General features: G+C 41.6%; 1 protein-coding gene across 1 annotated transcript in view; it reads right to left on the bottom strand.

Moving 5' to 3' along the window:
• Positions 1–9,220: 9,220 nt before the first annotated feature.
• LOC102020262 (olfactory receptor 10T2-like) overlaps positions 9,221–12,870 on the bottom strand; it is a 5,186-nt gene continuing 1,536 nt past the window's right edge. Inside the window, exon 2 of the mRNA XM_013505150.1 lies at positions 9,221–10,807. Coding sequence (XP_013360604.1) covers positions 9,583–10,572 — 990 coding nt within the window. The 5' untranslated portion in view covers positions 10,573–10,807 and the 3' untranslated portion in view covers positions 9,221–9,582. The remainder of the gene's footprint in view (positions 10,808–12,870) is intronic.

Raw genomic sequence — 12,870 nt, 5'->3', positions numbered from 1 at the left:
CTGGGAGACTGAGACAGAAGAATTACAAGTTCGAGGCCAGCAGGGCAACTTAGTGAGACCCTGTCTCAAAACACAACTTGAAAAAATTTTAAAGCATTAGGGGTACAACTTAGTGGTACACTGCTTACTTAGCATATATGAGGCTCTGAATTGAATCCCCAGTACCATAAGAACAAGAGGATGAAAAAGGAAGAGGAAAAGGGGGAAGATAGAGGGAAAGAAGGGAGAAATGAAGGAGGAGAAGGAAGAGGGGGAAATGACAGGCAAGAAAGAGTGAAATAACATAAAGGCTGATGACCCTTACAAGTGTAGCAGCCAAAAATTTAGAAAATTTAAATGTCCCCTAGTGGATGAAAAGCTAAACATTCTGTGGTATGTGCAGTCCATGAATTACTATCTATGTAGTAGATATTACATGTATCACACATTATATTATACCCTGTATTATATACAGGTACAATGTATGTATTATAAAAAGAAAAGCAATTAGAAAGGGAAGACAGGAGAGGTATCCTCTGAAATGTATGGGTCTTCATTCATGCTTAATGACTGAAGGGATCATAGAAATTCTAATAGGCAATAACAAATACATAGATTCTAGGAACTGATCCAAAGCTTTATTTTCCTCTTCCGTCTCCCAGCTGTCCCCCTGGATGGAAATCTTCCCTCCCCTGTCCCTTTCTTTCTTATGCCACATTTCCTTTGGGTGTTTTGTTTTGTTTTGTTTGTTTTGTTTTAGGATTTGGGATTAAATCCAGGGCCTTGCATGTGCCAGACAAATACTTTACCTCTGGGCTATGACCCCAGACTGTATTCTTTTTTAATCTCTTAATCCCACCCACAAAGTCTTGTCTCTCAGTGATCTTTATGAGCACAGACTGCTTGGAGCTGAGTCTTAGTTTACCCTTGGCCTCAGGAGGTGTGTGTGATTGGGCAAGATTCTTAATCTCTGAGCCTCCATGTTCTCACCATTAAATGGAAATGGTTTTCTTGCTTCATAGGATTAAGCAATGTGTTGCTAGTTGTTCACCAGAATTCATTCTCCCTTTCTTCCTTTGATATTACAACTCCCCTGCCTTTATTGCCCAGAATTGTTTTTGCTATTGTAGGTCTCTTCTGGTTCCAAATTAGTCTTCAGAATGTTTGTTCTAGTTCTTTGAGGTATGCTTATTGTATTTTGATTGGGATTGCATTAAGTCTATATAGCAATTTTGGGAGTATAGCCATTTTTTCTAGGTTGGTTCTTCCTACCCAAAAGCAAAAGATATCTTTCAATTTTCTGATATCCTCTTCAATCTCCTTGTTCAGAGTACTACAGTTTTCAAAGTAGAGATCTTTTACTTTCTGTGTCAGGTTGGTTCCTAAGTATTCCTTTTTTTGGGGGGGGGGTGCTATTATAAAAGGTATAGCTTCCCTAATTACTCTTTCAGTGAGTTTATTTGTGTACAGGAATGCTATTGATTTTTGAGTGTTGACTCTGTATCTAGCTATGGGACTGATTTCGTTATTAAATCTAAAAGTCTTTTGTTGGAATTTTGGGTGTCTTGTATTTCAAGTATCATGTTATCTGCAAATAATAATAATTTAATTGCTTCCTTTCCTATCTTTATTCCTTAGAGTACAGAGAAACGAACTTCATGTGGTACATTGGACAGCAAGCGACCAACGCACCCAGAGTAGCATTATTGTAGCACCAGCTTCTTTATTGATCAACCCAGGGAGTTTCAATGACACTGGCTTAGGTATTAGGGTTACATTCTCCAGTAACTGCAATCTGTATGGCTATGGGATCCTCTAAAACTGGAACAAGCCCTTCTTTGACTTCAACCTGCTTTTCAGAGACCAGTGGGGGACGTAGCAGGAGGAGAACATTTAGTTTCCACATACGCCCATGGGTGAGGAGGAACAGGGCTTAGCATCTTGAAAGATGCTGGCCCAGAATTTGGCAGGCTAGTTAAAGGAAATGGACCCAGAGACGGCTGCGTCACGGGGAGGTGACACACGTGTGCAGCTCCCTGTGACAGCAGTGTCCACGCCCGAGGATTCAAGTCCTTGCTCATTGGGACGCCAAGATTCTCAGCAGTATCGGCAGCAGCGCAGGGCAGAGCCACAGCCATCCTTAGCAAGTGGTCTGCAGAGAGGCAAGCTTGCTGGAAATCAGCCGTCGGGCTGCCTCACAATGCCGAGAGGCACCGGCGAGCGTTCTGGGGAGAGGACTGGCAGGCACAGCCTCCCAAAGAGGCCTGCAGAGTCACGAGTCCTGATGAGGCCGTCGGGGTAGGTGTCACCCATAAACTCCTCCGGGGCCTGCTGGGGTGGCATGGCCGCTGACCAGCACTCCCCTGGCAACACTCTCGTCACCCTCATCCTTTACGTAATTAACACTTCAGCGGGCCTCTTCTTCCTTTTCCGCTCCCTCTGTCCCGGGCCACCCGGGCCACGCCTCTCAGAGCTGCTCTCCAAGGCCCGGCTGCTTAGGCCGGAAGGGGCAGGGCGGTGGAGGAAGCTGGAGTTCACTTCCGGGTCAGTCTGTCGGAAGCTATGCAACCAAGAATTAATTCAAGGGCCCGAGGGTTCACTGTGCTGGAAGTACTGTAGCCGGGAGCTCTGGGCAGTGTCATTGGGTTCGATTACTTCCTTAACAAACCCTAGTCTCTGATACTCTTGTTCATCGGGCAGTTTATCTGCAGCGTGAAGGCCGCGCAGAGTTGTGTTGCTGTAGGAGGGAGCTCAATTGAGGAGCAAGGCATCACAAAGCACTGGTTGAATTCTTCAGGGTTAAAGTCTCCAAAAATATGCCACCAGTGGAGAACCAAGGTGGCCTATTTCAATGGGACTCAGTGCTGCTCCAGCTCCTCATTCCTCCTCCCCCACCACAGCCATCTTTGCACAGCTCAGACAACACCTCTTTATTTTATAAAGTTAACCTGCCTCAGTAATCCTGGTACAGTAATGAAAAACAGACCAGTACACCCCCCCCCAAATTAAATTTGAGTGTTGGGCTTTGGGCTACAAGAAAAGGAAAACCTAAATGCAAATGGATTTCGATGATATGAATAATGTGTTCTTTTATATAACAAGAAGCTTCTGTAAGGATGCAGATTTTTTTTCATCTTTTCCACTCTGCCAACCTCAGATGTGTCACAAGATAGCTGCAGAAGTTCCAGGCATTGCCATCTCACACAGAGTCAACCAGGGACAAGAAAAGAAAATATATCTTCTAATAATTGCTTTAATGCAAAGAAACTATGGCATCCTTCTCTGCTGACTTTTCTTACACTTTTATTAGCAGAATGGAATAAAGTGTCCATTCCTATATCACTCTTTAACAAGATGTCTTGGTTTAGAGCTAAAATGTCACCCCAAAACCTCAGTATTCAGAGCTGGACTTGTGGAAAATGGGTGGATCCTGAAGGCACTAAAACCCAACGGTGGATCATCCGTGGATGCATTCATGGGCTACATAGTGAGTTGAAGGCCAGCCTGAACTGCATAATGAAACTGTCTCAAAAGAACAAGAAACAAAAAAATTAAAGAATTTCAACTTTGAGCCCAATTTCCAAGATTTCCCTGAACCCTAACTAAAGCAGAGTTTTGTTACAAAGAATTAAAAGGAGTTGAAGTCAGTGGCATATACCTCTAGTCTCATCTGCTTGGGAGGCCGAGGCAGGAGGATCATGAGTTCAAGCCCAGCCTTGGCAATTTAGCAGTACCCTGTCTCAAAATTTAAAAAATAATAATAATAAAAAGGATCCTGCGTTCAGTACCCAGGACTCGTGGAGTGGGGAGGATATTGGGCAAGCTAACCTGCCTAGCAAGCTCTTCCCTGAGTCCATACCAAGTCAAAAAAGGGAGGAAGATGGTCTGGGCATGATAGCACATACCTGTAATTCCAGAAGCACTTGAAAGGCTGAGACAGGAGGATCATCACAAGTTTAAAGCCACCATGGGCTGCTTAGTTCAAGGCCAGCCTGAACTACAAAGTCAGAACTTGTCTCAAAAAAATCAAAAAGAAAAGAAGGTCCTCACTTTTCAATATACACAGACCAACTTTTATATTACTTATCTATTTCTGTATAGCAAATTACCCCAAATTTAGTTCCTGAAAGCCACACATATTTATGACTCAAAATTTCTGTACTACAGCAACCTAGGCATTGCTTAGCCAGGGGATATTTCTACTTCACCCTTGCTCAGAAGCTGCCATTAAAATGTTGGCCATGCAGGGTTGAGATTTCCTGTGAAGCTCAAGAAAGAGAACATTCTTTTCCTAGTGTGCTTACATGGTTTTAAGCTGAATTCAGTTCTTTAAAAACTTGGACTAAAGGCTTCCAGTTTTCACCGGCTGTTAACTGGAGGCTACTCTCAACTTCTTGCCTAATTAATGGACCTGTCCAAAATGACAGCCCGGGCCTGGGAGTATGGCTCAGCAGTAGAGCACTTGCTTAGCGTATGCAAGGTCCTGGGTTCCATCTTCAGCACCACAAAAAATAATGGCATCCAGCCACATCAAAGCCAGCAAGACAGATTGCTAGCAAGAGAGCTATCCGAATGTTTCTCACCTGGTCATGAAAATTATTTTGTTCAATATTTTCATATGTGAGAGGCAGAAACAAGTTACTCAAGGAAAGAAAATGACATGAGGTCGTGCGTACCAGAATAGGAGGTCACTAGGGACGGTCTCAGAGGCTCTCTGCCATACTCTTTGTATTGTAGGACCCCAAGCATCTGACCACTTTTTTCCAAAATGTATCTCTCCTCCTGTTATTATGGCACTAGAAAAGGGTGATTCTCCCACCCTTTCCTGAAGTGGGCTTTGCCCTCTTCTCTCCGTGGGACCAGAATAACTCCAAGGGAATAGGATTGATGGGAAAGTGGCACAGAACTCAACAAACACATCTGCTGAGCATTTTCCAAACAGTGTCCCCATGGCAGTCACATAATCACGCGATATTTGAATATGCAAATGAACAGTAGAAATAAAAAACAGATAAACATCTGTTTTAGGCTTCTCTGGAGGAATAGCCCAATAGAATATAAAAAAAGAATTATCACATTGGCTTACATGATCAGAGGATGGATAACACCCCCCCCATGGTTATCTAAAAGATGGCGAGCTAGGAAAAACAGTAGCTCCTCAATCCAGGGAACTGGAAACCTCAAAATAAAAGAGACCAGGAGTGAGGCGACAACAGCCAAAGGAGTGATTGAAATTGAGTGTGATAAGGAAGGGACCTTGGAAACAACAGTTCCTGTCCTCCTAGAATGCATGTTAGAATTTAGAGCAGGACAACAGTCAGCAGAATTAAAAGCAGTTTATTCTTAGAGTTGTTTGCTTTGGCTATTGTTTCCCTCCTAGCCTGATAAGGCCGCCTAAACTAGGTCAATGTGTGTCACATAATAAACCGTTCCATTCTGGCCCTGTCCCTTGACAAAAACTCCTATGCAACCTGTTGCAAATGCTTTTCTTCTCCATCTTTGTCTTCATATCCTCGAGTTACAAGTAAATAACTACAGCAGTCTCAGCTCACTGTTCTTTTCCTGAGACTTTGGAATCGGCCCCTCTGGGTCCTCTCGGTGCCCAAACTAAGTCTCTGGTGTGAGTCCGTTTGAAATACTGAAGAAGCCTGTGAGTGATGTCCATGGACAGTAGACAGAAGCAGCAAAAAAAAGTTCACTCAAGAAGAATCAAGAAGGCCAGGTATTGTGGTGTGTACCTATAACCCAAGCACTTGGGAGGTTGAGGCAGGAGGACTGCTCTGAATTCAAGACCAGCTTGAGCTGCATAGGAAGTTCAAGGCCAGCCTGAACTACAAGATGAATACAGAACATAATTTCTTAGAAGATTCTCATGGCATCAGCTTCATCACCAGTGTTTAGCAAGGTCTTTTTCTAGTTCCTTGCAATGTATGGTTAGGCTTTTGATTTGAGATCTTTCTTTTTCTTTAAAGTAAGCATTCATAGCTATGAATTGCCCTCTGAGCAATGCTTTTGCTGTATTCCATAAGTTTTGGTATATTGTGCGTTCCTTTTCAGTCATCTTTAAGTAATGAATATAAGGACTTCTTTGACCTATGGTTGTGTTATGGCTTGTATCTGGTGCCCTCTAAAGCCTCATGTGCTCATAGGTGGGGCTCCTGATGGGTGGCTGGCTCATAAGTGTGTCGTGCTGGATCTACAGTATGTGATACTGGGATTATGGATGTGTAATAACTAAATTGTCTTAGCATAGTTCTGGGTGTGGATAATGGAAGGCGCACCCTGGGTGTGAGTTGCACCAATCAGTAGACTTGCAGCCTGGATGGACTATAAAGGGACAGAAAGAAAGAAGCTTGTTCCTGCTGTTTGCTGCTTCAGTGTTTCCTGCCTGCTTTGACATGGACTGTTTCTCCTCTGTGATGCCCTTCTGCCATGCTGCCATGCCTTGGGACCAGCTAATTATGGGCTGAAGTCTCTACAAACTGTGAGTTGAAATAAATCTTTCCTCCTTTAACTTGCGGGTGTCAGGTACTTTGTCTCAGTAATAAAAAAATAACTAAGACAGGTTGAGAGTATTTAATTTTTTGAGAGTTGTTTAATTTCTTCCTGCTTTTGAATTTTTTTCTGTCACTAATTTCTCATTTCATTCTATTATGGCCAAAGAGGATACTTTGAATGATTTCAACCCATCCCCAATGTTTGATTAAGCAAAAGAAAGCTATTAAAGCAGAAGACATTGCCTTCCATTTAATAGGATGGCTGGAATGTTTTCAGAACTTAAGAGTTGATCCCAGGTGTCACTCAGGCAGCGTGTTTGTTTACATATTGACTATCTCAAGTGTCACTCAGAAAGATGTCATTTCAGCCAGTCAGTTCTTATTTGCACTAGATACACTCACAGGTCTGCTTGTTTTATATCAACTATTTTTACACACTTTTTATTTAGAACATTGTACTCCCCTTTGATGTTTGTTTCCAGTGGAATCTAGTAAGTTCTTGTTATTTTCTTTTACTAAGTTGTGTATATTTTGCTCATGAAAAATAGCCAATAATTTTACACTATAATCTATAAAAAGTCTTATCATAAAGTATGTTAGATATAAGTTTTATACTTCTCCAGAATTCAGTGATATTCTTTTCCAATACAAAATAGGCCTGTTTTGGACACTGAGCTGAATTGGAAGAAAGTGCCAAAAAATGTGCAAAAGAAAGATCTGGAAAAGAGAGAAATGTTAGCTTATCAGAGAGGAAAAGTCTGTGTTACAAAATGGAAAGACAAAAAAAGACATCTCCTTATTGTCAACTCTTCATAATGTAGAAATGATAGAACTTGAAAGAAATGAAACTAAAAAAATTCCAAAAGTGGTCAATGACTATAACCATTCTATGGGTGGTGTTGAAGAGTTGACCAATATCTAAGAAGCTACCCTGTAGTCAAAACAAGGAAAAACATTATACAGTATTTATGCACCTTCTAGACCAAACAGTAAGGAACTTATTGGCTATTTGTTCCAAACAAGGAGGGTCAAAAAGTCATTTAGAATTTAGATGAGGTCAAGGAGACCAAATGATTGAAAAATATGGGATAGCAAAATGCCAACCTGGACATCCATCACCAACTCTTTGCCACTGCACTCAGTGGGGAGACATTTTATTGAAATTCTACCACTCACCGTAAAAAGGGAAAGGACAGCATGAAGGTGTGTTGTTCAAAGAAAGACAATAATGCAAAAAGGATTTGGAAAAAGACTAGATGCTACTGTCCAGATTGTGTTTTGTAATGGATGTTTTAAGATACACTATACTCAGGAAAATTACTGATTAAATTTGATAATATTGACATTTTTGTATTTTCTGTTATCTTATAAAATTAACAAAAATATGCAAGTTTTGGTCTTAATATTTAAATAATTGGACTGGTAAGTGGTTAAACTATAAAATGACAGGCTTTGCACAGTGGCAGTGTCATAGCCAGTGAACCTTATTCAAGACACGATTATTGCTAATTAAAACATAAAATGACAGGTGTCAGCAAGGATGTGGAGAAATCAGAACATTTGCACCCGGCTAGTAGAAACGTAAAATAGTTCAGGCATTATTTTAATGGAAAACCATTTGGTAATGCCTCAGATTTTAAACATAGAATTGCTTGATGATCTAAAAATCCCAGCCCTACTTATATAGCCAACAGAGCTGCAAATAGAGACTCAACCACATATTCATATACTAATGTTCACAATTCCATGCTTCATAATAGCCAAAATGTGGAAACAACCCAAATTCCCACAAACAGATGAATGTACAAACAAAATGTGCTCCATCTATACAACAAAACAGTATTCAGCCAGGGGTGATGGGGCACACCTTTAATACCAGCTACTCAGAAGGATGAGGCATGCGGAGCGTACATTCAGAGCCATCCAGGCAACCTTGAAGACCTTGTCTCAAAAAAAAAACCTGGAGGGTGTAGCTCAGTGATATAGAACTTGCCTAGCACATGCAAGGCCCTGGTTTCAATCTTCACTACTAGAAGTGATAAAGGAATAAAGTTTCGGCACATGCAACAATATAGGTGGACCTTGAAAATATCATGTTAAAATAAACCAGACACAAAAGATATATAGTGTATGACTCCACTTAGATAATATATCTAGATTTGGAAATGTATGGAGACAGCAGATTAGAAGTTACCAGGGACCAACAGAAGGAGGAAATGGGCAGTCACTGCTTCATAAGTACAATGACAATGAGTTTGGGGTGATTAAAAAGCTTTGGAAAGAGATGATGGTGATATTTGTAAAAAACAAAGAAAAAACATTGTACATGTGGTTAATACTATAGACATTTTACACTTAAAAATGGGTAAAGCAGCAAACTGTATGGTGTGTACTTCCTGCAAAAATGAAAAAAACATTAATCACTCTTGCATTTTCTCTCAGCTACAACAAAACAGTTAAGGATACAATGGAGCCAGGTATGGTGGTGCACACCTATAATCCCAGCACTCTGGGAGGCTGAAGCAGGAGAATTGCAAATTCAAGTCTAGAACTGGCAATGTAGTGACTTAGTGAGACCCTGGGTCAAAATACAAAGTAAAGAGTAGTGGGTATGTAGCTCAGTGTGAAATCTCTGGATTCAATCCCCAGCACAAAAGGAAGAAAGAAAGAGAAAAAGACCTAGAAGATAATAATGAAAATAATAGCATTTAAGTGTGAAATTCTAACAGAATAAACAAAGGCTGGCGACCAAAAACAAAAAAGAACTTCCTAGACAAAATGCAAGGATGCTAAACATAGTGTTGGTCCTTCTCTACTGACCTAACTCGCTCTCCAGGGTTGACCAAACTGGGGCAGGCTCAGTGACGCCCTCGCCTGGCCAGAGTTAGGCACTGTTAGATCATATAACCGGAAGCAAAGTCAAGGAAGCAAAGACAAGGAAAAGACACGTTTTATTGAATTTATGCTACTGTCAGGCACTATTAGACAACAGTCTATTTCACTTGGTATGAGACGCGTCCCTATTTTCTAGGTGGGGAAACTGAGTCTCGAGAGTGACAGGGGTTATTGAAAATTTAGTGTGCCATGAATGAGGGACACCTAGTCCTTACCGCAAACCTCCACAGTCACGAGTCAGGGTCCTCCTGAGGGCCACCCTCACCTCCTTGTTGCGCAGGGTGTACACCACAGGGTTCAGCAGCGGTGTCACCACCGTGTAGAACACCGCCACCAGGCGATCCTGTTCAGGGTTGGCCCCAGAGTCCGGACGCAAGTAGATGATGGCTGCACAGCCAAAATGCACAATGACCACGGTGAGGTGGGCGGCACAGGTGGAGAAGGCTTTGTGGCGGCCGGTGGCTGAGGGCATCCTCACGATGGTAGCCACGATGAAGGCGTAGGACAGCAGGATGAAGAGGAAAGAGACCAGCACCACAAGGACACTCAGGAAGAAGATGCCCAGGGCTTTGCGAGCACTCTGGGTACAGCTGAGCCTCAGCACCGGGGCGATGTCACAGAAGAAGTGCTCCACGCGGTCCCCACGGCAGAAGGGTGAGGAGAAGATCATGCAGGTCTCAATCAAGGCCACTGAGAACCCAGAGCAGAAAACCAAGGCTCCCAGGCAGAGGCAGACAGTGGGTCTCATGATCACTGAGTATCTCAGGGGGTGACAGATAGCTACATACCGGTCATAACCCATCAGGGTAAGGAGGAAGCAGTGACTGCATCCCAAGCCCAGGAAAAAGAACATCTGAGCCCGACATGCGGGGATGGAGATGGCCTGGCTCTCCATCAGCAGGTGGGCCAGCATATTGGGGATGGTGACCAGCGTGTAGCAGGTCTCAGAGAGGGACAGCACCGCCAGGAAGCGGTACATGGGCGTGTGCAGGGTCCCATCCACATGGATGATGGTGATGATGGTGACATTGCCACTGAGGGTGACCAGGTAGGTGAGGAGGAACAACGTGAAGAGGGTGGTCCTCAGGTGTGGGAGGTTGGAGAATCCCACCAGCACAAATTCTGTCACCAGCCATGTTCCATTTCCCCTCAGCTTCTCAGGAGCCTGAGAGGAGACACAGAAAAATGGAATAGAGCACATAGTGAGGGCCTGCTAGATATCAGTGAGACAGAAGAATCATCCCTCTCTTCCAAACAGGCCATAGTAGTCCAGAATACTAAGTCATTTCCTTTCCTAATATCACCCAGACAATGTTTCCTCGATGGGTATGAAAATTATAGGAAGGGGTAGTGCACACCTGTAATCCCAGCCCTCCGGGAGGCTGAAGGAATGAAGTTCCAGCTCAGTGTAGGAAAATTAGCAATTTAGCAAGACTCTGTCTCAAAAAATATAAAAGAGACAGACAAATGAGGCATATGGTACCCCAAATACCCATGATCAAAAAAAAAATCTACAATAAAAAACAGTAGAAATCCCAGAAGTTCAACACAAGGACAGAATCTTAAACACTGTTAGCTAAAAGAAACAAATCACTTACAAATGTATATTCATTAGAATTCTAGCACACTTTTCAACACAAACTTTAAGAGCAAGGAGAGCTTGAAGTATTTCAAAACTAAAAGAGAATAACTTCCAACCCAGACTAATATATCTTGCAAAACTATCTTTCAAAATTGACGAAGAAAAAAAAATTGACAAAGAAATTAAGTGTTTCCATGACAACAACAACAACAACTCACGGACCACCAAACTAGCATCCCAAAAAATTCTCAAAGGTATCTTAGAAAGAGAGAATGAAGTAAATAATGGCAAACAGTCCAATTCAATGAATACACCAGGCAGGGTGGGCAATTAAATAGAAAGTGGAGAGCTTTCTCTTAAAGAGAAAGTGGAAAGGGGATATAGCTCAGCAGTATAAGCGCCTGCCTGGCAAGTCCAAGGTCCTGAGTTCGATTCCTGATACCAAAAAAAAGGAGGGGGAGAGGAGAGAATCAGTAACAGGAAACTAATGCAATGACAAGAATCAGAAATGCTGTTCAGGGATAACACTCAACGTGAAGATTCCCGATTCCCCAGTCAAAGATACAGATTGGCAGACTGCATCATAAACCAAAACCCAATGTTATGCTACATATAAGAAACACAGCTAATCCAAAAAGAAATTTATAGACTAAAAATCAAAGGATAGGAAATACTATACCATCCAATGGGAGCCCAAAAGCAAACAAGAGTAGGTATCCCATTTTCAGATAGAGTGGACTTCAGATCAAAACTGATCAGAGAAGACCACAAAGGTCACTATGTATTGGCTAAGGGAACAATTCAACAGGAAGAATTAATTATATATGCACTGCATACTGGTACAGGCACACTTAACTTCATAAAACAAACACTAATGGACATAAGAGATCAAGTAAACATCATCACAGGTATAGACAAATAAACTAGACCAAAAAAATCAACAAAGAAATATTAGAGTTGGACCATGTCTTCTGACAACTAGTCTTAATACATAGCTACAAAGCGTTCCTCACAATAACATAAAATACAAACTTTCTCCAAAATACGTCACATCCTAACCCAGAAAACATACTTAAGTAAATGCAAAAGAATCAAAATTATCTCACGCCTCATGCCCAGATCATAGTTCAAAGAAACTAGAAATCGATGGCAAAAAAAAAACCAAAAATTTGCAAACACATGGAAATTAAACTATTATACTCTTGAATTACCAGTGAATCACAGGAGAAATAAAGAAAGAAATTAAACAGTTCTTACAATCAAACAGTAACACCAGACAACATACCAGAACTTGTAGGACACAATAAAAGCAGCCCTAAGAGGGACTGCATAGCTGTAAATACCCACATCCAAAAAACAGAGTAAGCCCAAATAACCTAATAATAATGCCCCTCAAGGTCATAGAAAAATAAGAACAGTCCAAATCCAAAGCTAGTACAAGAAATTATAATGATCAGACCAAAAATTAATGAACTTGGTGCTATAAATGAAAGAGCTAGCTCTTCAAAAGAGTAAACAAAGCAGATGGGAACTCTTAGTAAAACTTATAAAGAGGTGAGAAAAGATCAATACCCATGCAATTAGAAATGAATAAGGTGAAATCACAACAGATACTACTGAAATCCAAAAGATTATTCGTTATTTTGAAAACCTGGACTCCACTGAATTACAGAATCTAGAAGAAATGAATAGGTCCTTAGGCACAGCGTATAAATTATCAAACTTCAGCCAGGCATGGTGGCATATGCCTGTAATCCCAGCATCAGGAGGCTGAGGCAGGAGGATCACTGCATGTTCAAGAACAGCCTGGGCTACATAATGAATTCAAGGCCAGTCTGAACTATATAGTAACATTCTGTCTCAAAAATACTGAAAAATAAACAAATTATCAAACCTCAACCAAGGAGCTATGAAAGA

This window comes from Chinchilla lanigera, unplaced genomic scaffold (assembly GCF_000276665.1).
Source record: "Chinchilla lanigera isolate Chin_1 unplaced genomic scaffold, ChiLan1.0 scaffold00094, whole genome shotgun sequence".
NCBI classification, from domain to species: Eukaryota; Metazoa; Chordata; class Mammalia; order Rodentia; family Chinchillidae; genus Chinchilla; species Chinchilla lanigera.
The sequence above is the reverse complement of the archived record's forward strand: the minus strand, read 5'-3'. Positions and strand labels throughout refer to the sequence as shown.